This window comes from Chiloscyllium plagiosum, unplaced genomic scaffold (genome assembly GCF_037043375.1).
Source record: "Chiloscyllium plagiosum isolate Xiang-an unplaced genomic scaffold, Cpla_swu_hap1 HiC_scaffold_45, whole genome shotgun sequence".
Taxonomy (NCBI): Eukaryota; Metazoa; Chordata; class Chondrichthyes; order Orectolobiformes; family Hemiscylliidae; genus Chiloscyllium; species Chiloscyllium plagiosum.
The window spans coordinates 83,241,787-83,268,603 of NW_028270183.1; the positions used below are offsets into that span (position 1 = coordinate 83,241,787).

The 26,817-nt window shown below is 39.4% G+C and overlaps 1 gene segment (V, D, J or C); it reads left to right on the forward strand.

Moving 5' to 3' along the window:
* The first annotated feature begins 6,574 nt into the window (after positions 1-6,574).
* Positions 6,575-26,289, forward strand: LOC148136777 (Ig heavy chain C region, membrane-bound form-like). The segment is given in 9 exon segments: positions 6,575-6,667; positions 6,777-7,161; positions 8,274-8,362; positions 17,062-17,362; positions 19,437-19,745; positions 21,601-21,911; positions 22,371-22,700; positions 25,575-25,702; positions 25,843-26,289. Coding segments are annotated over 5 exon segments (858 nt in total).
* The last annotated feature ends 528 nt before the right edge of the window (positions 26,290-26,817 follow it).

Sequence of the window (26,817 nt, forward strand, 5' to 3'; positions counted from 1 at the left end):
AGTTGAATAAACTTAAAAATCACACAGGTCCAGGTTATAGTCCAACAAGTCTTACTTGGAAGCACTAGTTTTCGGAGAGCAGCTCCTTTATCAGATGGTTTGGAGTATAAGATCGCAAGACACAGAATTTATTGCAAAATTTTACATTGTGATATAAATGAAATTATGTAATGAAAAATACCTGGATTGTTTGCTAATTATCTCATCTTTTAGAATGATCATATTGGTTTCAATTCTTTCATATGTAAATCGCCGAACTTTTCAAAGTTACATTCTCAAGTGAACTTTAACAATTGGTATCATGTCGGCCCAGATAATGCGGTTAAGGTGTGAGGGGCCCTGTGCGAGTCTGTCCATGAGAGTGATTCTCATCTTAAAAAAAACTGATTCTCATCTTAAAAAATAACTGATTTTCAGAATCTTACATGGATTCAGGCAATTTTTGAGCAAAATAAAATCTAATTCTGCAAGTACAAATTCAACTCACAAACTTCTTTGTGTGTGTATGTGTGTGTGTCACGGAGGGGTGGAGAGTGTGAGAGAGTGTGCATATGTGTGTGAGTATGAGTGTGAGTGAAAAGGGGTATAAGTCTGTGAGTGGATGCATGTGAATATGGGACTGTATGTGTGACCGTATGAGAGAGAGCTTGTGCTATGAGAGAGCCCGTGTGAGTAATAGACAATAGGTGCAGGGGTAGGCCATTCTGCCCTTCGAGCCAGCACCACCATTCATTATGATCATTGCTGATCATCTTCAATCAGTATCTTGTTCTTGCCTTATCCCCCTAACCCTTGATTCCACTATCCTTAAGAGCTCGAACCAACTCTTTGTTGAAAGTATCCAGTGACTTGTCCTTCACAGCCTTCTGGGGCAGAGCATTCCATACACCCACCACTCTCTGGGTGAAGACGTCTCTCCTCAACTCTGTTCCAAGTGGCCTACCCCTTATTTTTAAGCTGTGTCCTCTGGTTCGTGACTCACCCATCAGCGGAAACATGCTTCCTGACTCCAGAGTGCACAATCCTTTAATAATATTATACATCTCAATCAGATCGCCTCTCAGCCTTCTAAACTCAAGCGGATAAAAGCCCAGTCGCTCCAATCTTTCAACGTAAGATAATCCCGCCATTCTGGGAATTGACCTCGTGAACCTACACTGCACTCCCTCAAGAGCAAGAATGTCTTTCCTCAAATTGTGTATCTGTGGGAATGTTTGATGGTCTGTAGGAGTGTGTGTATGTAGGAGTGTGTGCATCTGTATCTGTGTGTGTGTGCCTGTGTGTGTGCCTGTGTCTGAGTGTGTATCTGGTTTTCTCTCTTTGTGTGTGTACATGGCAGGCACGCATGTGACTCATCCAACGTTGTCTATCTCATACACTGTAGGCAAGGATGCTATGCGGCATAGTACTTTGGTGGGAATGAGCAGAAGCTACTGCAACATATGAATGGACACCACACAACAATTAACACACAGGAGTGTTCCCTTCCAGACGGTGAACCCTTCAGTGTTCCAGGACATTCGACCTTGGATCTTCGTGTGATCGTCCTCCAAGGTGAACTTCGGGATGGGCACCAAAGCAAACTGGCCGAGCAGAGGCTGATAGCCAAGTTCAGTACCTGTGGAGATGGCCTCAAACGGGACTTTGGGTTCATGTCACACTACAGGTGACCCCACTGCACTACACACACACACACACACACGCTCATAACCTCCCCCATTCACACACACACACACAAACAGATGTACACCCAGATAAAGACATGCGCACACATACAGATGCATGCACACACACAGACACAGCCACACACATTTCTAGACACACGCCCCTACATACACACACACAATCCTACAAATACACTCATGTGGGTCCTCTCATGCACAAGATCTCTCTCTCATACACTCACACACTCACATGGTCAGACGTGCAGCCTCTCACAGAGTTATACCCCTTTACACTCACAATCACACACATACACACACACTCACACGAACGCTCATAACCTCCCCTCAGACACACACACAAAATACACACACACACACAGAAATTTGTCGGGTGAATTATCACTTGCAGAATTACATTTTATTTTTCTCAAAAGCTGCACGAATCCATGTTAGATTCTGTAAATCATTTTTCTAGATCAGAATCAGTCTGAACATTGTGTCACAGACAGTCTCACAGAAGACACCTCGCAACTTAAATGCATTGGCTGGGCCGACATGACACTAATTGTTAAAGTTCACTTGAGAATGTAACTTTAAGAATGTTCTGCGATTTACATATGTAAGAACTGAAACCAACATGTTCATTCTAAAAGATGAGAAAATTAAATTAAATATTTAACTGGATTGTCTTAATTTTCTCATCTTTTAGAATGAACATGTTGGTTTCAGTTCTTTCATATGTAAATCGCAGAACATTCTGAAAGTAACATTCACATTGTAAACTTTTGCTGCAAATTCTGTGTCTTACAATGTTGTAATCCACAACCACCTGATGAAGGAGCAGCGCTCCAAAAGCTAGTGCTTCCAAATAAACGTGTTGAACTATAACCTGGTGTGGTGTAAGCTTTCACTTTCTACACCCCAGTCCAACACCGGCATCTCCAAATCATTATTTGAAAAAAAAGATGTTATGCCAGGCAGCATTTGTGATCATTAACTCTACCATTAATTTCCACATCACTAAACAGAGTGTCGGGTGGAGTTTATTGATTTGGGATATCAATGAAATGAAAGTTTGAAACATTTCCCGTATAAATCATATGAAGTACAGCCTTCGAATTAGGAATGGTGGATTTAAAGTAATAGAAATGTTTAAAGACAGAGAGGGATCACTTCGCCCATCAGGCCTGTGCCACGTAAATACAGAACCTCCCAACCTACACCCACTTCATAGTATATTACCCGTAACTCTTCAGGTTATAGCACATGAAGTGTATAGCCAAGTTCATTTTTAATGATTTGAGTGTTCCTGCATCTACTATCCTTTCAGATTGTGAGTTTCCCGAATCTTCCCTGTGAGATTGCTGTCTATCACTTATGTCTAAGCACCTTAGTTATCGAACTCGCCACCGCCTCCCCCCCTCCCCAGCCAAGCTAAGGAGGTTTTCCCCATCTATTTTATCCATGCATAACATTTGAGTGTTTCTTAAGAAAAATATCCCTCAACCTCCTCTGCTCCAAATGAACAGCTCCAGGCGAACTAGAATTTCGTTATTACTGCTTTGTTCCAGTCTTAGCAGCATCCTCCGAGACTCATTCGAAAATACTTCCATTCTGACAGTAATGAAGTGGTCAGATGAGTGTGTGTGCCCACGGGTTTGTCTGCATGGATGTCGTAATTTTGGTTTCAATTGTCATTGTTCTTCTATTTTGTTTCATTAACGTTAACTGAATTTGTGTAAAGTATCACTTCACCAGCAACTGTGGAAATTACTTGTATTCACGTCAAAATATGATGGAAATAGTGCAAACGGCAATGCGGAGTCATTACAGTCGGGATCATTGTGTAAGGTCAAATCCATTGTCCTCACAGACATGATATCCAATGCTATTAAATGCTGGCTTATGGGAAAACTGTAGGCAGAACTATATCAGTATTCAAACAGTTAGTGCAGCCCTGAGAATCTTAATGACCCGTTTCTAATAGTCGTTTCTCGAGTTATTTTAACTGTTCTTGACTTACTTATTAAATTTAAGTTAACATGAAAATTAATGCACACATGTTCCCCAGAAATGCTGACAACAACATCCCGTTTTTCAGCCAAGATCAGCAACATGAATTAAGAAAGTTAAAACAAAATATATTTATTTTACTTAAGACTGACAATACGGTTTTCACAAAGGGCAAAGGAGAATGTGTGGCGGCGTGCAGAGAGGGTATTCACTGTTCCCTGGTGTGTAATTGCGTTTGTGAACAAGAGGTGCACTTGTGAAGTACATTCAGGATGGTAATGTAGTTATTTCAGTAGACATTGTGCGCACAGAGATCTCCCATGAATCAGCAATGACATCAACAACTGATTTTGTGATGATGTTTGGAGCAAAATAAAATCGAACAATACAGGAAGGACAAGTCCCTTTCAATTCTTTGAAATAATATCAATATGTAATATGTGGACCTAGGGAGGCAGGCGGAACTCTAATTAAAACACACGGGAAAATGTGAGGCACAGGTCCACCGTTGGAAATCCAGGTGGTTGGAACTTCTTTCACTGGAGCGTAAGAGTTCGAGAGGTGACCTTGTACAAGTTTGTAAAAGTCATGAGTGGTAAGGAAACTGGCAAATGTCTTTTCCATAGGGTGGGAGGTTTCAAGTGTGGAGAACATTTTTTAAGGTGAGAGGAGAAAAGTTTTAAAATGATATCAGCGGCAACTTTTACACAGAGAATGGTTCGTGTGAGGAATTATCTTCAAGAAGAAGAGTTAGATATGAATTCAGTTATAAATTTTAAAAGACTTTTAGTTAAGTCCATGAATACGAGCTGTGTGCGATGATATGGGCCAATATCGGTGGGATTAGATTAGTTTGGGATTATGATTGCCCATGGACTGTTTCTCAGTGATTTCTCTCCATGACTCCATGAACAGCTATCTATGTGTTTTTTCTCAATTTCATAGAGTGCTGTAGTTATCCTCCAGTGAAATGTTGATTTTTCGCTTGTGACTGAGACTCTGTGAATATTTGTTTTCATGAGAGAAGGGACCAGTTCTCCAAGTTGCACAGCTGAAAATTAATATTTTCTGTAGCATTGCTGCTGAGTAGATTTATTTATGCCGAGGCAGTGGTTATGGTTTGAAGTTGGCTTTCTGGGAAGTGGTCAACAGCGAGACAAAATATCTTTGATCTACTGCAGAGACTCCAGATGCTTCCGGTAAATGAAACTGGAAGCTCGAGAACCATTTCTGAAGTCGGCTTAATTGCTGCCAACTACTGCATCTGGCAGATTAAAGGCAGTATGAATCAACTAAAACAAAATCTAACCAAACAAACTATATTTTCCCGTTTACCCAAAATGGACACATTTCACTTGGCATTTCTTCTTTAACAAGGATGGCCACTCAACACAGCATTCATTGTGTGACAATCAGAAAACAGGAAATTGACTGCATGACAGACATTTATATTAATTCCGGCTGAAGATCAGCCTAGTTAGTAAACCGTTTGTATTGAGGATTTTTAAAGCTCTTGAATATGACGTTAATGGACCCAAACTCTCACATGGCATTAACATTTGTCATTTTCTCCATGTAAATTGACAAACCTGAATTGGCTTGAACTCGTATAACCTGTTGCACTATTCTCTGATTAATGCATCTCATTAAAACTGAATGGGCCATTTATACATAGTGAGCACTGGTGTAGTGTAATGCATAGTTTTCGCTGATTTCTACTCGTTAAAAGTCCCGTGTCACAGTAACCAATGCGCGGAGAAATGTTCTTTTTATGACCTACATCCGTGGAAATTATTGATGTAATACTCTGCAACTTGCCAGACACTCCTGATGTACCCAAACAGTTACCTGCAATAGTTTAGATGTTGAGAAATATTTTCTAACTTCTCACCAGCCTGCTCCACTTTATTAGATTCTCTTTCAAAGGTTTACCTGAATGTTACGTATCACTGTCAATCCACTTTTTATATCTCGGGCACACAGCTTTCCTTTACAATACAATTTCAAATATCTATCTTGTAGTCGGTGCATGTTAAAAAAAGATACAAGGAGAGAGATTCTGTAATGTGGTGAGGTTCTTCTAATCTCCGTGTCCAAACAGTTTAGTGACATACACACACATTCTTAACATATTCATTTTAGACATACTCGATATTAGCTTGCCTAAACTGAATTTAGAAACGCCAAATACAAATGATATCTTATTTTGTAATTTGAGAGAATCTTGGAGTGGTTGCAGAAATAAAGTCACTAATTGTATTGTCTGACAATAGTATTGAACTTCGTTTTAGCTTTTTCTGCTTGTGGTTGCATGTAGAATTAAAGGGAGTTAATTTCCAATTGCATATTCTATACATAATCACTTTGAACACGCTTTATATTCAGTTGCATAAAGTGAATTTAGAAACATCTGGTATGATTTACAAGTTATTTTTTAGTGTGGCAGAGACTTGGAGTGTCCAGAAAAAAGTATGGCCAGTTAATTATTTGGCTGATAATATCTTCGAACTTTGATTTTAGTTTTATTGTCTCGTGAATGCATGTAAAAATACAGAGAGCCAACTTCCAATTGAATTTGTTTTGTTGTTTTAAACAAAATATCTGAAAACTTCATCTGAAAAATACTTCAAGCTGTTAAATTTCACTTTATCCCATTCAAAAAACACTTCCTAGCAGGCTAATCAGCAAAACAATATCCCAAGATGTCTATATTTCCACGTTTAAGAATAATCTCGTGTAAATATGAACCTATCTGTAAGGGCTGTGCAAGGTGCTACGAGGATCCAGTCTCAGCCTCCAGCAGGAAACCAACAGGCAGAACCTGTAAACCTGCCCCTTCTGATGGACATATAAATCCGGGTCACTGTGCTTTAGTTCAACACTCCTGGATTTGGTTTGTTTAGAAAACTCTTGACAAAACCGTTTTCCACAAGTTATCAGAATGATTAAGTCGACAATTTTTCTCAGTTTGTTACTGACGTTCTTATCATGTGAGTGTTTTTTGTTCATATCTCTCTTTGTTATTGTCTCAATGTTAGTCTGCCTCAGAAATGTAAAAAGCATTAATTTTCATGGGTTCTTTCTTTTTCATTTTTAAAGGTGTCCAGTCGGAGATTGTTTTAACTCAACCAGAGTCAGAGAGTGGCCATCCCGGAGCCACCCTGAAACTGACCTATAAAACCAGCGGCTTCGATCTTACCGGTTACTGGATGCACTGGGTCCGACAGGTTCCCGGACAGGGGCTGGAGTGGCTGCTTAATTACAAAAGTTCATCCAGCAGTAACTATGCCCCAGCGATTAATAATCGATTTACTGCGTCCAAAGACACTTCATACAACATCTTCGCTTTGGAGATGAAGAGCCTGAAGATCGAAGACACCGCCATATATTACTGTCCAAGATACCCCTGCGAGAGGAACCAGGGCTGGACCCTTTCAAAAAACAGCTCAAGGGGATATTTTACCAATTTCATCGTTAACTGACGGTCAGTACCCGTTTTAAATTGAGTTCAACCAACTGCGATCTGAAGCACACCTCGGGCTGCCTTTTACAACCCTATCATAGAGGAAACATACCATTGAAACTAACAAACTGGGTGATATCATGGGACAATGTTTTTGGAATGTCGTATGTACTGCTTACTCTTCCACCAATTAAATGCTTGAACATCATGTTAGTTTTAATGTATCTGACAGTTCGGGAAATATCTGCTAATCGTGTTCTGTAAACCATGCCGTTAATTCTAAACACTATCAGCACTAAATGTCTATTTCTCATGAAAATTGAGACCCAGAGTGTATTACAGAAAATGTACGGGTCGAAATCGCTGTGATACTACAGTGGGTCACAGTGATGTCGATAGTGACATCCTCATACAAAAACCACTGACAAGGGTTTGTCGCAAGTTGGTGATGACTAAAACTGAAGGAGCGAGATAATAATGTGAGATTTAATTTAAATCCCATGCAGGAGTGACGAGTTTGGACGAATTTCTAAAATTATTCTACTTTCCTCATTTTTATTGCTACATTAATGCACGCTGAACTTGCAAAAGTATTCCGAGCTTTTAAAATACAGTGAATAGAAAAAGCTGAAATATTCCACTACATAATTTTTAGAGGAGCCTGGATCACTTCTTTCCAGGAATTGATGAAATTAAATATCTGCATTTTACAGTTTGCAGCACGCCGTAGTATTTGACACAATGTGTCTCACAGTGACATACTGGGGTGACACTGCAATTATGAGCAATACTAAAACCCGTCCAGCCCCCATTGTTTGAAACGAGTCAATGTTTACTTATACAGACGACCTAAACCCACACTTCAGTGTTAGTTCTGTGGGGTATTGTGCAATTATCGCTGTTTAAATTGTAAATTTAATTCGCAAAAGTGGTGATTATTATTGTAGTAGTTGGTGATTTTGAGAATCAGCTCATGCGTTACTCTGTGAAGTATAAAACATTATAATAATTTAATAAGAATGATCAGTATCCACTGTACAATGATAACATGATGAAGATTTATCGCGACTTCATTTTGACAGTGGTTCTGAATATTTAGAATAATGCAGGTTTTTGTTTGTTTTTATGCAAAGTCAGTTATTGTGTGACCCAGTCCAGAAAATGTAACGCAGTGATTATCTTGATTACTGGGGCCAAGGGACCATGGTGACGGTGACTTCAGGTAAGAATGTGAACTTTCTCAGTGACTTTATTTTTTGCGAACGTTCCATTCATGTGAATAATTCCTGAATTTAAATGAAACTTAGATCCTGTGCTGAGCTTGGTTTGGTTCAGTTTGATTTTTGTTAAAACTGACAATAGACTTACATTAAGTCTCAGAAAATGACTGAAGTAGTGGTGGCGGATTCAGATGCTCAGTGCATATTTCTTAAAAAAACTCATATGGGCATTCTGTGTGGCTGACTTATTTGAAACACCTAAAGTTTCTCAATCAGTCAGGTATAAACAAAGTTTAGTAACACCCACTATCTGTGAGTTTTATTATCGACAACAAATGCTACGAAACTTAAAGATGTTGGAAATATTACTAAACAGGATGATAATATGTTAATTTATTGAATATAATCCCTGGGTGCATAATGCTCTTACCATGATTGCATTTTGTCATTTGAGTTGTTAATTTTGTTGATGACAAGCACGTTGGATACTGTCATGGAATCTTCTTGCGGTGCTGCATTTCATTCTTTTGATTGGATGCTGAATGTGTTTTATTTGCTTCTGTTGAAAAGTTGATTGGGTTCTGACTTTGCTTTATTTGATTCTGTTGAATTGAGTTGTTCCATCTTGTGGAATTGAACTGCGTTTTCATGCTTTCAGTAATCGGTGTTTTCTATTAGCAAAAAAGATTGTCTCTCTGGATGACTCTCAATTACGAATATCTGTGAAGAGCTTTGTTTGTACTGAATCGTTTCTGCGTTTGTTAAACGCGGGGCAATATTTTTTCTGATTGATTGAAAACACTATATCCGTTTGTAACTATCTGAAGACCAACTTAAGGCAGAAACACGGAAGTGTGAGAAATGAAAAAAAAACGACGACTTTTTAGAGCTTTTTTTATATACACAATCTCAGTTCTCATTTTAAACTAGTTAAAGTCTGTTTTGAGTAGCCTCATTCAAAATAAAATTTGGGACTAAAATCTTAAGCTACCGAATTCATCAGATTTCATAATTGAGACTAACTTATCATAACATTCAATAATAATGTTTGTCCATTGAACTAATTTTATTTTGACCTTAAGGCGATTAATCAATAGATGCCTTCAGCTGCTCTACTGTGCACTGCACAAGTTTGACATGATTAGAAGTACTATATAGGTTGATAACAAATTGACTTGTTGCCGAATATGTTAAAGCTTTAAGCTTTGTTCAATAAGTTATATCAGAACCATGGCAACTGTTATGACTTTCTATTTCTATTTGATTTAATTATTCGCTTGTGTGATGGTGAGCAGTTTTCATGGTTTCCAATTTGGGATATTTGTTGTGAGATTACATTATGTTCCTGGTTCTGTTGAAAATGCTTGTAAAGAGACAGTTTTGCTGCAAACACATCATTGATCCTCAGTGTTGTGATTTGGTAATCGTTGTTCAGTTGAGGAGAGAATGTGCTTAGGTAAAATTAAGCTAATATATTGTTGAAGCTGTTTTTGATTTCTACATTACTTTAGAAATGTTTGCATGGTTGTTGATAGTGAACTGCTCCAGTTTCCTCATTCAATGCAATCAGCATTGGAGTTGAACTTTCATTAAACCTAATATTAAGTGAAAGGCCAATCGCAAAGGATTTGGAAATGAAGGGAAACCAGATACGTTAGGGCGCGAGTTTTATTTGAAAGTAACAATTGAGGACTGGTCTAATCCAAACCTTAAATTCAAAACTCAGAACGCAATTTTCTACTTAAATCACAAAGTCTGTCTTGAAACCGTTTACAAGTCACAAGAAATATAAATAGAATTTCAAAAATATAATGTTCTAATTTTCTTGCGATTGAGCAAAAATGCCATTACTGTGATATCATTAATCAAGAATTACCTTTCAATTCCGCTGTACCCGACACAAAAGTTTCCTGGCTGGAAGAGATCGTTGGAAAAGACGATTAAGAAATTCTGCTCCAAATATTTCGATGCAGAACAAATTGATTTCACTGAATTGATCAGTTTTTCAGTTTAACTTCAAATGATTAATTCTTATACATCTGATTAAATTAGATTTACAGGATTAAAAAATGTAACATGAACTGAGTGATTTAATCCATGCCATGCTTTAGATGTTCCCGATCCATGTGTTTTGAGTAAATAGATACATTTTACAACAATATATCAACTGAAGAGTCATTCATTAGGAAACAGCTGCTATAGTCGATTATGTCACCAAGTCTAGACTTCGAATCAATTAAAATAATCCATTATCAACTCACCATGGGAATAAATAATGCAAAATCGGAGATTTTAAAGATTCCCTTCGGCCCAACAAGTCCAAACCTGCGCTGAGCAACCACCCAGACACGTTCCCCGACATTAACCCCTAACAGTATGGACAATTCAGCTTATCCATATCGCCGAACCTGCACATCTTTGGACTGTGGGAGGAAACCGAAGCATCCACAGGAATGTCACCCAGACACTGGGAGAATGTGAAAACTCCATGCAGACAGATGCCCGAGGCGGGAGTTGAACCTGGATGCACTGGCACTGTGAGGCAACAGTGCGAACCACTGAGCCACCGTGCCACCCCCTTAATGTGCCTGTCCATGCTTTCCGACAGTTGCAGAATTCACAAATTTAGAGAAGACAGGAACTGGAGGGTAGTAGAGCACATTGTTTATTTAGGCACTGAGAATAGAGTAAGATTCATTTCAATTAACATACTGGCGCGATTTTTGGAATGCAGCAATCTGATTGCTCGCATTAGTTAAGTGTTGATGACCATTTATTTGGACATCAGATAAAGCGGGGAATGCAGACAGAAACTGTTTTCAATTCATACATTTTTTTTAAAAATCGTTGTTTAGAAAGAGGAATCAAGGAAAATAACTTGCCATTGCTAAGCACATCTGAGAGTAAATACTTGCCCTAATGTATCCAACAGACATGCATTCACACAATGGAATGCAGTATTGGTTTTGAGCAGTGCGTGCAACATTTCCAAAGTTCAAGAAATATTTTAAGAATATGCAGAAATAATTTAGAGAATATTCTATTTCCGCCGGAACTGTGCTTCTATTGGTGAAATGGTACACCACAATAATTTTCTTATTTACAATCACGATTAAGTTTATGAAATCAGTAGGTAATCTTACTTCACTGTGAAAACGTTCTGAGAAGCATTGATGCTTTCTCTCTGGCTAGTCCCTATTATGAAAGATAAATTACAGTGAATACATTTGATGTGACGAATTGAGCAGATATATCTTCTCAGATCAAGACTGTTGTACAGTGTGTTCCTGTGTTATCTCGATCGAGTTGTCAGCTGTTCCTGACCAGTTGTAAATCGACTGGTTCGGACACCTGAATCTCAGACAGTTCAAGTTCATGTGGTGCTTCAAAACACTTTTGTCTGCCAGATATTAGGCACCACAGAATTGAGAGACCTGACTGAATTGTTACAATCAGAATAAACACTTCAGTAACAAAAGTCATATTGTAAGACCCCTGAAGTCAGTTGTTAGCAATGAACGATATATCATTCAGTGAGACACAGAGAAATATGCTGTATAATTTCTTTGTGCATCTCTTGTCAGTGACACATTTAGTGGCGCAATGTAGAATAAAATTATTAAGAACTTATTGTCAGCATGTAATGTTACTGGCAAAGGTGATGTTACACTTCAAAAACTTCTAATCTATTTCAACCTAAGCAGATCAGCTGGTGCAGCAACATACACAGGGTTAAGGGGAAGGGAGTTCTCAGTTGAAATCCAGTGACAGTAAATTTATACCAGCGCAAATCCTAGTTTTATTCCTCTACAGTTCCCACAGAGATTGAACAACTCGGAATTGCTATCAAAGCATTCTTGGATAATTTTTGAAATGCTACTTTCATCGTTTAAGCATTTTATAACAATCCCTGGTTGCTGAAATCCTTGGTTAATTATTAACAAATTTGTGCACTCTCAAACCGGTGGTCTGTGTTGTCGGAGATTATGTTCAGATCTGGTATAATGTAGTGGTAGTGCCTCTGACTCTGAGACAGATGGTTTGTGTACATTTACAACCTGTTAGAGAGGAATGTAATACCATGTCTTATCCGGTTAATTGGGGGGAAAACACATTGACTTCTTTGAGTACTGTTGGAAGTCCACTCACAGAGGCCTGTGAAATCGATTTAATCGCTGTCCAGACTTGGGCCTCAGGTATTAGACAGAAGTTTGGCGGTTTGCAGCCTTTTTCAAATCAATATTTGTTCACAGTCTTTTGGGACTTGTTAGATGGGTTAATAGTGTAACTCGAGGAGAAAGTGAGGGCTGCAGATGCTGGAGATCAGAGCTGCTGAAAATGTGTTGCTGGAAAAGCGCAGCAGGTCAGGCAGCATCAAGGAACAGGCGAATCGACGTTACGGGCACAAGCCCTTCTTCAGGAATCTCCTGAAATCCTCAAAGAAATCCGGGATTTTGACTTGCTGTTCTATCAATACCATTTATAACTAACCCACAATTAATTATTCCCAAAGCATATTTGATGACATTAAGTTGGAGCAGTTTTCGTTTGTATCAAACCATTACTGTGAGTGAATTTGACTGTTCAGTCCGGTGGGATTTTGGTTGAATCCAACACTTTGGTGGTAGCTTTTCAACTAGTCTTGCAGCTGAAGAAAACCTGCAGCTTTTCTTCAGAGAATTCTGTTTTTTCTTTCGGATTTCTAGCATTCAATGTTTGTTGTTTCATTTAAAAAAGAAGTCCTTTATATGAAACAAGTTGTTCAGAGAGAAAATATATTTTACCAAATTGTAAATTGTCAGAAATATTTAATACCAGGTCATCGTTGAAAGTGAGTGATCTCATGTAGAGCCATAATTTCAGAAGAAACAGTATGATGAAGTAACAACCTGTTCCAGAGGGCAATGGCTGCTGTATAGAATTATAGAATCTCTACAGTGTAGAAACAGGCCATTTGTCCCAACAAGTCCATACCTACCCTTTGAAGAGTAACCCACCCAGACCCATTCCCCTACCCTATAGACCATACATTTAACGCGAATGAATACATCTAAATTACATATCCCTGAACACCACGTGCAATTTAGCATGGCCAATTCACCTGACCTTCGCATCTTTGGAGTGTATTTAGGCGGGAGTTATTCTGACCACTCAAATAGAGAATGTCGATGCTCCTGTTCCAAATAATCAACAGGAATATTTAAAGAATATTTTCAACAATTCATTCGTTGAAATATTTTAGTCAAAAGTGTTCAGCATCTTTGCTAGCTGAATTCATGACACAATGATAGGAAGGTATGATCAGGAGTAAAACACTCAGCCCCTCGAGCTATTCCACCACTCACTTAAAACATGGTACATCTGCGAGATAACTTTTCACTGAAACTCTTTAACACATCTGATTAACAAGCAATAACTATCCCCGATTTAATGATTCAACTGCACATAACAGAGGGAGACACCATTTCTGAAAGGCATTTGTGTCAGTATGTAATGTGACACAAAGAGGTTGTAATTAATTGCTCGTGAAAATAAGTTTTAAGTTTCTGACAATTTCCAACTCAATCATCCCAATCGTCAGATCCCTTTAATTTAACATTATTTTTCTTTATTCCAGGGAAGTATAATGTATGATTGCCGTGCTAAAAATGAGGAAAGCTTCTTGCCCATTAAATGATTAAGAAGTAGTTCACTGGAAATACAATTAAACGACACACAACGAAACTATTAAGCACGTCGTCTTTGTGTGGACACGCAAGCGCCAGAATAATCTTCATTTTTTCTAGTAGTTATTTGCATCTGTAGATAGGCGTGGAAATGTTAGGCATTCTACATCTCCTTGAGAGATCAGTCGACTTTGGCCTCCTTGACTTTCTGACATTTGTGTGGTATTAACATTTTCACAGCTCTGTCAGGAAGTGAGTTTCATAGCTGTGATACAGAAAGAGTGAAGGGGCAATGAAAGAATTGCAAGTCAAAATGTAGTAATGTTTGGAGGAACAGTCAACAGTCTTACCCACACGTGATAAGATTGAACCATTTTGTGTACTGTTCAACTAACGAATGAACCTTTGGATTTCTCTGTCACAGAAACGTTTTGAGGTCAAAACATCAAATGATTTCAAGAAGGTGATAGTTTTTTCAAGCGTTGAAGGAAACAATATGTATGTGGGGGAAAAAGTTGAACCGTGTACAATATTGGTTGAAAATTGTGAAACCATTGCATGGGGCATGGTTGTTAAGTTTTCAAATAACAGCAAAATTGGTTCTATAATTGACAATAAAGGTTATCTAAAAGTACAACGAGATCATGATCAGCTGGGCCAATGGGCAGAGGAGGGGCAGATAGAGTTCAGTTTCAACTGAATATGACTCATTGCATTTTGGGAACAGAAATAAGGAAACAACTTAAAGTGAATGGTAGCGCACTGGGTCGTGATGTCGAACAGAAGCACCTGCGGATTCAGATACATAGATTCGTACAGAGTTAATGATATGGCAATGGGTAGTTTTGTCGAACAGAGGGACCTGAGGGATCAGATACATATATTGTTGAAAGTGGTGTCTCAAGTAGCTGGCGCGTTGAAGCATGTGTTTGCAAAATGTGTTCTCATTGCACAGAGCATTGAGTATAAAGGTTGGGAGTTTGTGTTGCAACTGTACCTGACATTGGAATGAACTGCCGGAGGAAGTGGCAAATGCATATCCAGTTACAAAATTTCCAAGACATTTGGACAGGTAAAGGAACTGAATAGATCTGGATAAATATGGGCCAAATGCCGGCTAATGGAATTTGTTTAATTTGGGAACCCTGGTTGTCATGGACGAGCTGGGCCGAACGGCCTGTTTCTGTGTTGTAATACTCTCTAAATCTCTGACTTTATGGTGGAGTAGGCTGTTAGTTGGAAGCTAGTGATCTAGTGAGGAGGTAGGTTGGTGATGTTGTAGATTTTGAGCTGATAGGCCGTGAGGTGTTGGGTGGCTGCTGGGTGAGCTTGCATGCACCTAATCTGGCAGGGTGGCATCAAAGCAAATCATAATGGTCACAAGGAAATAACTTGGTCACATTGTGCTTGGTAGGTGAGGGGTCGTTGGAGCAGCAATGCAGGGTGTCTCCCTTGTGCCAAGATGGTTAACTGAGTGGCCAGCAGGCTGTAGGGCTGGTTAGTTGACAGCTGGGGAGGGTGCGGGGCTGGTTAGTTGGAGGTGGGCAGGGTGCCAGGCCAATTTGTTGAGAGGTCAACAGGGTGTAGGGCTGGTCAGTTGTGAGGTGGGGAGTGAGTCATGTTGGTTAGTTGAGTGGTAAACAGGGTGTCAGACTGGTCAGTTCAGACATTGGCAAGACGGCAGACTGGTTAGTCGAGAGGTTGGCAGAGTGTCGGACTGGTTAGTTGCGAGATGTGCATTGTGTCGGACTGGTTAGCTGAGAGGTGGGCAGGCTGCCGGGCTGGTTAGTTGAGAGGAGGGCAGGATGTCGGGAAGTTTAGTTGATCGGCTTAGCAGAGTGCTGGGCTGTTTCGAGGACAGAAGGTTACTGTACTGATGTGTCAAGTGGATATGATGTCAAAATGTAAAGCTCGGAGTGTGGCGAAGGGCTGATGGGAACAGAGCTAGGATGCAATGTGCACAGGTTGACTTGGGTAAAATGAGAGGTCAGTGGTGAAGGTCTGAGGTCATATCTGGGGGAGTGGCATCCTGTCAGGGGTTGTGAAAAGTCTGATGTCAGGACTAGATTCACCAAGGACCAGGTGCAGTGTAGCAGGAGTGGAATTGAGTGAAAGGAATCGAGATTACATTGTCGTCTGGAATATGGATTACCTTGAATGTGTATTATCTCTTGCGATGAGGGTCATGTGTTCCGAGGGTGAATGAGCGTGTAACAGTGTAGGGGTTCTCAATATTAGTGGAAATTTAGGTTGAGAGAGAGAGTCAGAGCGGTGGTTAGTCTGAGAGATTAGAGTTTTACCATGAACTGCTTGTAAGTTTAATAGTTAATGAAGTAAAAGAGTACTTGTTCATTTCTCGAATCATATTGACATAAATGCTCAGTTCCGCTAGCTGTCACACTCCAAAGTCTCTGAACCTTAATGGTACTCTATGTTTCAGAAGCCTCCAGAATTCAGATAATTGTCAAGTCGATTATTGAGCTTCCAGATAATTGGCATGATATCAGCTGTGACAGACATTCTCTCAGTCCCAGTGCCCTGCACCTGCCTTCTTCACAGAGAGGAGATTCTGACTGACATTGATAAGCGAGGAAGGGATACTGGACTCGAAACGTTCACTCTGCTTTCTCTCCACTGATGCTGCCATTTGTTGGGTTTCTCCAGCAACTTCGGTTTTTATTTCCAATTCCAACTTCCACGTTTTCTTGGTTTGGATTTTGTGAAACGACTATGGTCGTCACCTGCAATCCAATGAAAGTGTTAGTTGGTGAGATTTTCTAACAGTTACTTTTCGTGGGATCAGGGTGTTCTTATTTCTGAGTTATATCGTAATGGTCAAGTTCAAGGGCATGTTTCTGACGAGGGAACCAATAGATCATGATCACCGACTGATTGGAAACAAAAATAAACTTCAGGTATGCTGAAGATTTTAGCAGGAACACACTGGCATACAATTACAGCTGAGGAAACATTTACGTAACCAATAAGGTCGAATTAACAGAAAGTAACTTGCTCAATTGATCATTCTATCCTAGAGACTGTATCTACCCCCACACTTTATGGACTTGTCTCCTCCTGTCAGCAACACAACGCCGAACGGTTCTGTGATATTTGGTTATTTGGCCATGGACTATTCCCCTGACGGTACCAAGGTGACGTGGAAGAAAGGTGGGCAGCCAATCACGACTGCACTGAAGACTTATCCATCCGTGAGAAACAAGAAGGTAACTTACACCCTGAGCAGCCAGTTAACCCTGCCTGAGTCAGAAGCGGATTGCAGCAAAATCTTCTGTGAGGTTCAACACAGCGGGTCAAAGCAGAGCACTGGAATGCCATGTAAGTCTTGTGGAAACTGAGGTGAACAGTACATCTGTGGTTAACATGAATAGGGCATGAGTTACAATACATTTGACATAGCCATAGAGATATACAGCACAGGAAAAGGTCATTCCGCTCATTCAGTCCAAGCCAATCAATAACAGTTCCCTAACTATTCCAGTTCAATGTGTTCGCAATTGACCCATTGCTTTGTGTGACTTGGCATTTCTTATATGCATCTAAATATTTCTCACATATTATGCGGGGCTCAGCCTCGGCATGACTTACTGGCACTGAGCTACAGATTTACACCCTCTGTGTGATTTTGTTTTCCCCGATATCCTCCTGTCCTGACCTTAACCCTATGCCCTTGAGACATTGCTCCATCCATTAAGGGAAAATGTTTTGTTCTGTTTACTCTGTGTATGTCTACCATAATTCCATACATCACAATCATCTTCTCTCTCAATCTTCTCTGCTCCAAGAAAAACCCCAGTTTGGTGAATCACATTTCATAATTAAAAACTTCAAGCCCACGAAAAATCCTGGAATATCTCAACAATGCTGCCTTTTGTCTAATCACATTCCTTCCATAACATGCAGTCCTATACTACGCACGATGCTTCATGTCTGGCTTAACCAGTATTTCATTAATTTCCAGTATCTTCTCCCAACACCTAATGTAAATGTCTTGGCTCATAAAAGCAAATACTCTTCACACATTCTTAGCCTTTTTATCCCCCTGCCACATTGCTATAAGGGATCGATGGACATGAAATCCTTTTCAGGGTTCCACCATTCAAAACATAATACCTCTTAGTTTCTTCTGACCAAGTGCATCACCTTAGACTTTTCCAGAATGATTTCAATTTGCCATTTCTCAGCACAAGTGGCCAACCCTTCTGTATCTTACTGCAATCTAAAGCTATCATGTTCAGAACCTGCCAACACGGCAATTTTCACTTCATGTGTGAACTTACTAGCCAAATCTCCTGCAGTATATTCTAAATCAGTTTTACATAATAGAGACATCAATAAATCAACACTGAATCCTGCAGAACACCACTAGACATTACCTTGCAGCCACACAAACATCCTACGGCCATTACTCTCTGCACTCCGCCACTCAGCTACCTCAGGATTCAATTCGTCAAATTGACTTGATCTCACCTGGCTCTGATCTTGACTATCATCTGGACATCGAATTATTCCTGCGAAAACTACCATCGAATTGCTCAGACATGACTTCCTCTCAATAAATTCGTGCTGAGAATTGTTGATTACTCTTCCAGATGAAGGTTAATTCCCCTCTCCATAGTTACAATGTGTTCCCTACTACTGAGTCTAGCTTGAGCCGAGGCTGTGGTTTCATTGTTTTTCCCTTCATCCGTCCTGCATAACAATACCACATTGGCAGTTTTGCCATATACCCTGTGGCCAGGAATTATAAATTATTACCAGCGACCCACTATTTCATCCTTCCCATGGCATACATTTTATCTGCCCTGGAAATATAACTATTTTTCATCCAGCAAGACAGCACATCACATCATCTATCCTAAATCCTGAACAAAACATCACAACACTTCTCCATGTTTTCGATACCCACATATTCCCTCACACTGGTGAACATCAACAATCTTTACCCCGCTTCTACATCATTTCCTGCCTCGCTTGAAGGCATTATATTTGGAATATTGAACTGCCACTCCTCCCCCTCTCTCAACATGTCTCCATGATATCAACACTTCCTCCTTTATGCCGTTAACTCACCGGCCTTGTTTATCATGCTCCTATCATTGAAATGAATGCCATCCAACATTACTATCTCACCCTCTGATTTAACTGGCCTATCATTTCTGTGTCTTCTTGACTTCCTTGATGTGACCTGTAATTTTAGCATTACATTGTCATTATCACATCGTCCTGCTAATTGTACAGTGTTGATCTCAGCTTCTATAACACTCTGCATAATTATGATACTTGTAATAATAAGATTAGTATCTATTAGCCATAAAAAACTTTGTTATAATAGAACTGAATGTATTTTTTATCAAATTTGTCAGATAATTTATGCAATGTATTCATAAAGGTCCATTTCTCCCGCCAACTCTTCTTCTCACCGTGAGTCCCAGTGAAGAAATCGCAAGCAGCAAGTTTGCAACCATCATCTGTTCAATCATTGATTTCCATCCGAAGGAAATCTCCGTGACATTGTTGAAAAATGGCCAATCCGTGGATTCTGTTGTCTTCACGTCTCCTGTGTGTGAGGTGGATGGGAACTTTTCGGTGATGAGTCGGCTGACAGTCCCTTATGGTGAATGGTTCAACAGTGCAGTCTATTCCTGCCAGGTCACTCATGGAGAGAACACTCAAAGTCAAAACATCACCACACCCCAGGGTAAGACATACATACGAGAGAACTAGAAATCATTTTGAACTCCGATGTGAATCAGATACACACATTGATCAAATTTAGTGAACAGCACTCAGGTGTATAGCATCCCATTCACAAACGTGTCATGTATTTCAGTTTGAGTGTTACATTGGCATTGCTCATAATTCAACATTATGTCAAATCAGAAAAGCATGTTTCCCTTTATGTTGAAGACATATAGACAGTGAGCTGGATTAATAGTCTTTTTTTAAAGTAGTTTGTTGGCTGACCACATTTTTGGAGAGGCAGAGTGCCGAATCCATACCTGGTGACTTGCTTAAGGATAAAGGGGTTGGGGTGGGGGAGGGGTGCCTGTCTTGTGGGGGCCGGGGTGCAGGGTCAGAGAGGTATTTCTTTGAAACATAGAACATGCTGAGAGGCCGAGATTGGATGAACGTGGAGTAAATGTTTTGGCCGTAGGCTAGAGTAGGACATGAGTGCATATCCTCGGAGTCAAAGGGTGCACCATTTGGCATTGAGATGGGGAAGAATTTCTTCAGCCAGAGGGTGGTGCATGTGTGGAATTCATTGCTGCAGAGGGTTATGAAGGCCAAGTCAGTGACTGTATTTAAGGTGGCGATAGATCGGTTAGTACATGGAGAAGGCTGGAGAATGGGGTAGAAGAACATACCAGCCTTGATCGAATGGCAGGGCACACTCGATTGGCCGAACTGCCTCATTCTGCACCTTTATCTTACTATCTTGTGGTCTCAAAATGACACGGTAAAATGTGCAGCGACCCTTTTTTCAAAATAGATCAAAATATGTTCAGTGCTTCATTTCCAGTTCAGGAATGACCTGTTGTCCTTGTGCATTGTACGTCATAGATTTTATCTGGTACTGAGCTCTTCAACTTCATTCATGGGACCAGGCCGAAGACCAAGTTGGTCTCACATTTGATTGATCTGGATAAACATGACCGAATTGAGCCTCTTTAAGATACTCTCTGCAATTAGTGGATGTGGCAGGAGAATACATTCTAGTGGTAAGGCTACAGTAGGGATGAACGATCTTGGAATTTGAGTCAGACTGATTGAGCCCAGGTGAGGATGGAAATGTTCATGCAGTGAGCAGTGGAAGTCTGAATAATACTCGCGCAAATTTCCATCAAGTTGGTAGAATAATTTAAGACACTCGTATTTTTTTAGTCTTTGTTCTACTAAGGAATTCACTGTTTTGTTTTTAGATCTACTCCAAATTTGACAGGAGTAATAATATCTCATGGTATGTTTTAGAGAATGATCTCACACCAATAATGTTAATTATTTTCAATAATGTTAAACATATTGATTAGAATTTCTGTTACTGATCACTGCCCCGTAACAACTTATATCCTCTGCAAATACATGAGAACAAAGACAATAATTATGATTGATTACAGTTTGCCCAAAATTCGGAATGTAATTTGGCATTCAGAATGCCCAGCAGCATTTGCAAGTAAGTTTTATGAACATAGAAATGAAGTCGTTAAATTCAGATTACTCTTGTCACAAGTATGAATGGATGGACGTAAGTGAGAGAAGAACTCTGGAAGGAAGGTAATTCCATGTGTTACGCCATGGTATCTTTGATTTTACGTTTTCACAGGTTTCACTTGTTGCAAAGCCAGTGTTCTTTATGAATGATTACACGGGGCATGTTATAGATAATAACAAATGTCTTCACAAATCAAAATATATAAACAATAGGAACCATCATTTCAGCAATAGTTGGAAGCTGCCATTTCAAAGTGGTTTCTTCACATCATGTGGGAGTAGCCTGAAGGCTCGGTGTTTTGATTCGAAAGAGGCATTTTTCATTGATTTGATTTTTGTTTCAGAGGAGTTAATGAGTGCCACGATTACACAGTTAAAATTCTACCACCGCCAGTAGAACAGGTCTTACTGGAGGCGACGGTGACATTAACCTGTGTTGTGTCCAATCTTCCTTCTGGAGTCAATGTCACCTGGATACAAGAAAAGAAGACTCTGAAATCAGAGATTGCTAACCAGCCTGGAGAAGATCCCGACAGCGTGATCTGCAAATTGAGCATTTCTACTCAAACCTTGCTGAGTCACTTTAGTTTTGAATGCGTGGTGAACCATCCGTATCTACTGACTCCTCTGAGAGACTCCATCCGCAAGGGAAATGGTGAGCGGTGAGATAAAAGAACAAAGTATTCCATGTGTAATCTAGATCCAGTTACATACATGGCATGCTTAGATTGGCTCCAAATAATCTTTGCACCATGAAAGATGTGTCTGATGGCAGGATAGCTAAATATCTGATTGAGAACAGAATGGACCAAAGGTTGATCTTTTATGATTATAAGTCAAATAAAATAGGAAGAAACCTGGTTTGTGTTTTTAACATCAGCAATGACAAATGCACAGGATGTCTTAGTTGTGGGTTAGAAACATGGAGTCCACTTTCGAATAAAACTCTTTACTCTTAATGAACAGAATGGATATTATTCTGCTGGTTTAGAAAATGAGAGTGTATAAAGCCCAAATTTAAAAACAAAACTGGCATATTTTAATATGTAGTGAAATTACAATGTTGATTCTGGATTTTTATAGTTGATTTATATTTGTTTCAAATATTCTGCAGGAGAAAAGCTACTGGGGCCATCAGTATCTATCCTACTGCCACCCACAGAAGACGTTTCCGCTCAGAGGTTTCTCTCCCTCACCTGTTTACTGAGAGGCTTCTACCCCCGAGAGATCTTCATCAAATGGACAAACAATGACAAGCTTGTGAATCCCAATAACTACAAGAACAACGAGGTGATGGCGGAGAGCGAGAACACCTCCTTCTTCATGTACAGCCTGTTATCCATTACAGTGGAGGAGTGGGCCAGCGGTGCTTCATACTCCTGTGTGGTGGGACATGAAGCTATTCCACTGAAGATCATCAACAGAACAGTCGATAAATCCAGCGGTAAACCGAGTTTTGTGAACATTTCACTTGCACTGATGGACACTATTAATTCATGTCAATAAATAACTCAAAGTTGCTTTTAATAATTCAACAAAAGTAATAAAGCTTTTTCCTCAAATTGTGATTTAAATATACAACCGTTTAATTAATTGTGTTTCCCATTTTTACTTATATTCCACCTGTAAAGTTAAGTTGGATTATTAACAGATCGAGGATTCGTGTCTTGTGCAGTTAATGTCCCCTGCTCAAGTAAACTTAGGATTAGAGGCAAAGTAAAGCTCACTCAATGCCAGATTCTGCAAAGTACCTTAACCATCTTAAATTCCATTTAAACGAAATCTGAAAATGCCCAATTTCTCTCAAGTAAATACTACGAACTTTGAACTTTGTTTTCCTGATTCCCCGATTGCACATTCTCTCAAAATTCATGTCGGCTTTAAACTGCCACAATGCAACAATTGCAACCGCAATCTTAAGAGACATTTGGCATTAGTTTTGATTGGAAAATGCCAATCGCAAACAGTGCAGAGTCAGTTGAATATAACCCTTGTTTCTGTGGAAGGAGGGATCTTGTACCAGTGCAGTGGTTGACAGAATGCATCTTTATTTCCACACCAAAGAGACCCGAAAGGAAGGTTATTGTTGTCGAGCAGAGTTAGGGGGAGAGGGGAATTATTAATGGTCTGTACTCTTACTCACTCTGCAGAGTTTTCAAGATAGAAGTCCTCTGTAATGTAACCCAGTTGCTGACAGTACAGTCAGCTAGTTGTTTACTGTCCGAAGATTCCATGTTTCCATGTAAAATAATACCTTTGTGTCTGCCTAATTCAATTGACCCTATTAATCGTTTGTTAACATTGACTCCCCTTAATCCAAAACTGGTATTTACATCATCCCAGTTTGTAGTCCATAGTTTTGTCTCCGTTTTCTGGAGCACATGGGATAAATTCTGGTCTTCGAACATCTGACATAATTTTGCTTCACGTACAGAACATTTGTAGATATTTTGTAATAAGCATATTCAGAAATGCAATTCTGCATATCTGGAGTAGTGGGGATTTGAGCTCAGGTCTCTTGTCTCAGAGACAGAAATTCTTTCGCTGCAACAGAGGAGTTGCTCATATCGAGGGCCGAAGGGCCTGTTCTGCGCTGTATTGTTCTTTGTCCTTCAGCATCTATCTCTCCACGACGATCAGAAATGTTCCTGACAACATCTGGGTCAGATATAAATGTTGACAATCCATAAAAACTGGAACAATAATACAAATTACTGTCTAGTATAAGAGCTGAAACAGTTGCAGAGAAATGCTCACAAATACACACGTAAAAACACATACACAGGCTCTCACCTAAAGACACATGCGTATGCACACACACAAACATGCACACAGATGAACTGTCACACACTCTTACATACACAGAGCCACACATGCAAATGGTACTTGAACACTCATCGAAGCTCCCACAAAAACGCACATACACAGAAAGAATAGCACGTGCACAAGTGAACAAGGATATCCACACATAATTACGAAAAGCATAGACGCAAATTAATACACAAATGGACATGACTGCATTTCTATTCATGCAGCATAATGCTGACCGACATACATTCATACGCACAAAGATACAACATCTAAAAAATGTCCTCCCACATGCAAACTCACACAGGCACATATGAGCACAGGGTTTGACATTAATATTATTATTTTTTTAATTTTCAAAGTCACAAACATATGATTGCAGAGGCAGCTTAATTTATTTTTAAACCACTTTGATCAGCACTTATACATGGTCTCACACACACATAAATTCAGAGTCTCACATGCAGACGCGCAAGTAATGGGGCATTTATTAAACAAGGAGAATGGCACAAGCGTCAGCAAACATCCACACATAATAACACAAACAAGCACATCAGGCAATGGGTTTAGGATAGATTGCCACACAAACAGAGATCATCACGCAAAGATAAACATCCACCAAACATGACGTTGCTTGCTCACATTTATTGAGCACAAACATGAAAATAATCTAATGTAGGCAGAATCTGAAATAGACAGATCCTGCTGTCTATTGGTAGGATGGCACTAACGAAAACTAGACACGCACAAGGACATTAAATGATAAACATTGGCCTCAACGAAGTGTCAGTTTAGCATGATGATGCTTACACATTGTGAATGGAACAAGATTTACAGACAAAATACACGTGAGCACATCAGCAGTAAAGAATATGAGTATGTTTATTCATGCACACACTCCAAAATGGGCAAGTGCAAAGTAAGAGACACGCATTACCACATCCACAAACACAAGGAAAACATCAAGCAGTAGAAAAAATAAATTAAGAGAGACATGGACAAAAACTTATTCCTAAATATGCAGATCCGACAAACAAAAATATGAAGCAATGTTTTTACTGTGGATGAAATTTATATTCATGATTTGCCAAGCAATTGGTCACCAATATATCATGACGATGAGAACAATATTTGAACCTTTATCCAGTGATGGACAAATTTTTGAACTAAACTGCGGTCACAGCCCATATTGAAAGTATAACGATAAAATGAAAATATTTGTTCTCAGCAAATAATCCTCAAATGATAATATTCTTCAATAATAGATTAAAAGGCAAAGTAATTCGAAGTTTTCTGGCACGGAGAGTAAGGAAAAATGTGCAGCTAGTATTAATAATTTCTTGCTGAGAGTCAGTAATGCATTAGTACATGCAGATAGAGAGTCAAACCTGAGAAACACCTGACTGCCTAAAGAAGATGTAACGGTCTCTAATTACAATACTTAGGTGCAGATAGATCAGTCAGGATCAATAAACAATCTGAATACGTTCTCTCGGCTTTATATTCATAGATTCAATAGATCACACTTGGATTGAAGACTATGAGGATGATAATGGCAACATCTGGACAACTGCTTCCACATTCATCACTCTGTTCTTCCTGAGTATTTTCGACAGTGCTGCCATCACTCTGGTGAAGGTGAGAGTAATCAAATATTTCACACAGCAAGGAGCCAAAGATGTCTTGTGAAATATCAAAGTGTGCCACTGAATACAATTGAGAACCTGAATGCATCTGATCATAAACATCTGCATCATGACTTTATCTCTCTTTTCCAGGTTACGTGAATGAGTTGTGGACACCGTAGATTTTCCTTATCTGTTTATCAAAGCTTCTGAATTCCCAATCTACAATCTGTCCTGTTGCTGCTCGAACAGTGAGTTCACTTAAGTTTGTCAGTGTGTAACTGTAATAAATATTGATTCCCTTTCGCTTTAACTTTGATATCTTTGAGATTATTATAGTTGGAATATTTTATAACTTCCCAATTCAACTTTTTTTTTTATTATTGTTCCTTATTCAGAATGCTTGCCTCCCTTATACGTTGAGCCCTTGTATTCTCTTTCTGGCGATTGTTACAGATGTACATAAAATTCACGGCGCATAGTGCATGCAATCTCGTCTCAATGTAGCATCCAGTCAATATATTCACTTCTATTAACTTTAACATAAGTTTTTCGATAAAAATGCTTCTGAAATGATTAATAAATCTTGAATGAAATGCACTAACTTTGAGTTTGCTTGATTCTTTCTTCAAGTCCAATAAGTAAAAATAAAGTTTCCCAAGTTTACACGTCCCACTCCCTTCCCCGCAAACACTTTACACTTGATCTGTCCAGTTGTGTTTCATCCAGTCATAAGGTTAATGCTGCGCCACCAAGGGGACCACTAATATAAATGCATCTTTCACACTGTCTGCCTTATAGAATTCTCCAGAGGCAGAATGATGAGACACCATTTCCTCTAAAGCACAAATCGTCACACCCACGAGTCGTGTGATAATAGAAATCAGGAACACTGCTCCACAGAAACGTATAAGAGGCAGGCAATGGAATTAGAAAGTTGAATCTGTTTAAAAACTAAAACTAAAAGTACTCCCAATGTCAGGACAGCCTGGGTTAGTAATGCAAAACTCGACACCCCAAATGTCCAACTAAACGTTCATCAGCCAAAAATGTCAACGTTCAGTCACATATGCAGGTACAACAGATGAACAAACCAAGGGTAGATTTTCTCAACTGGAGTTTTTCTCA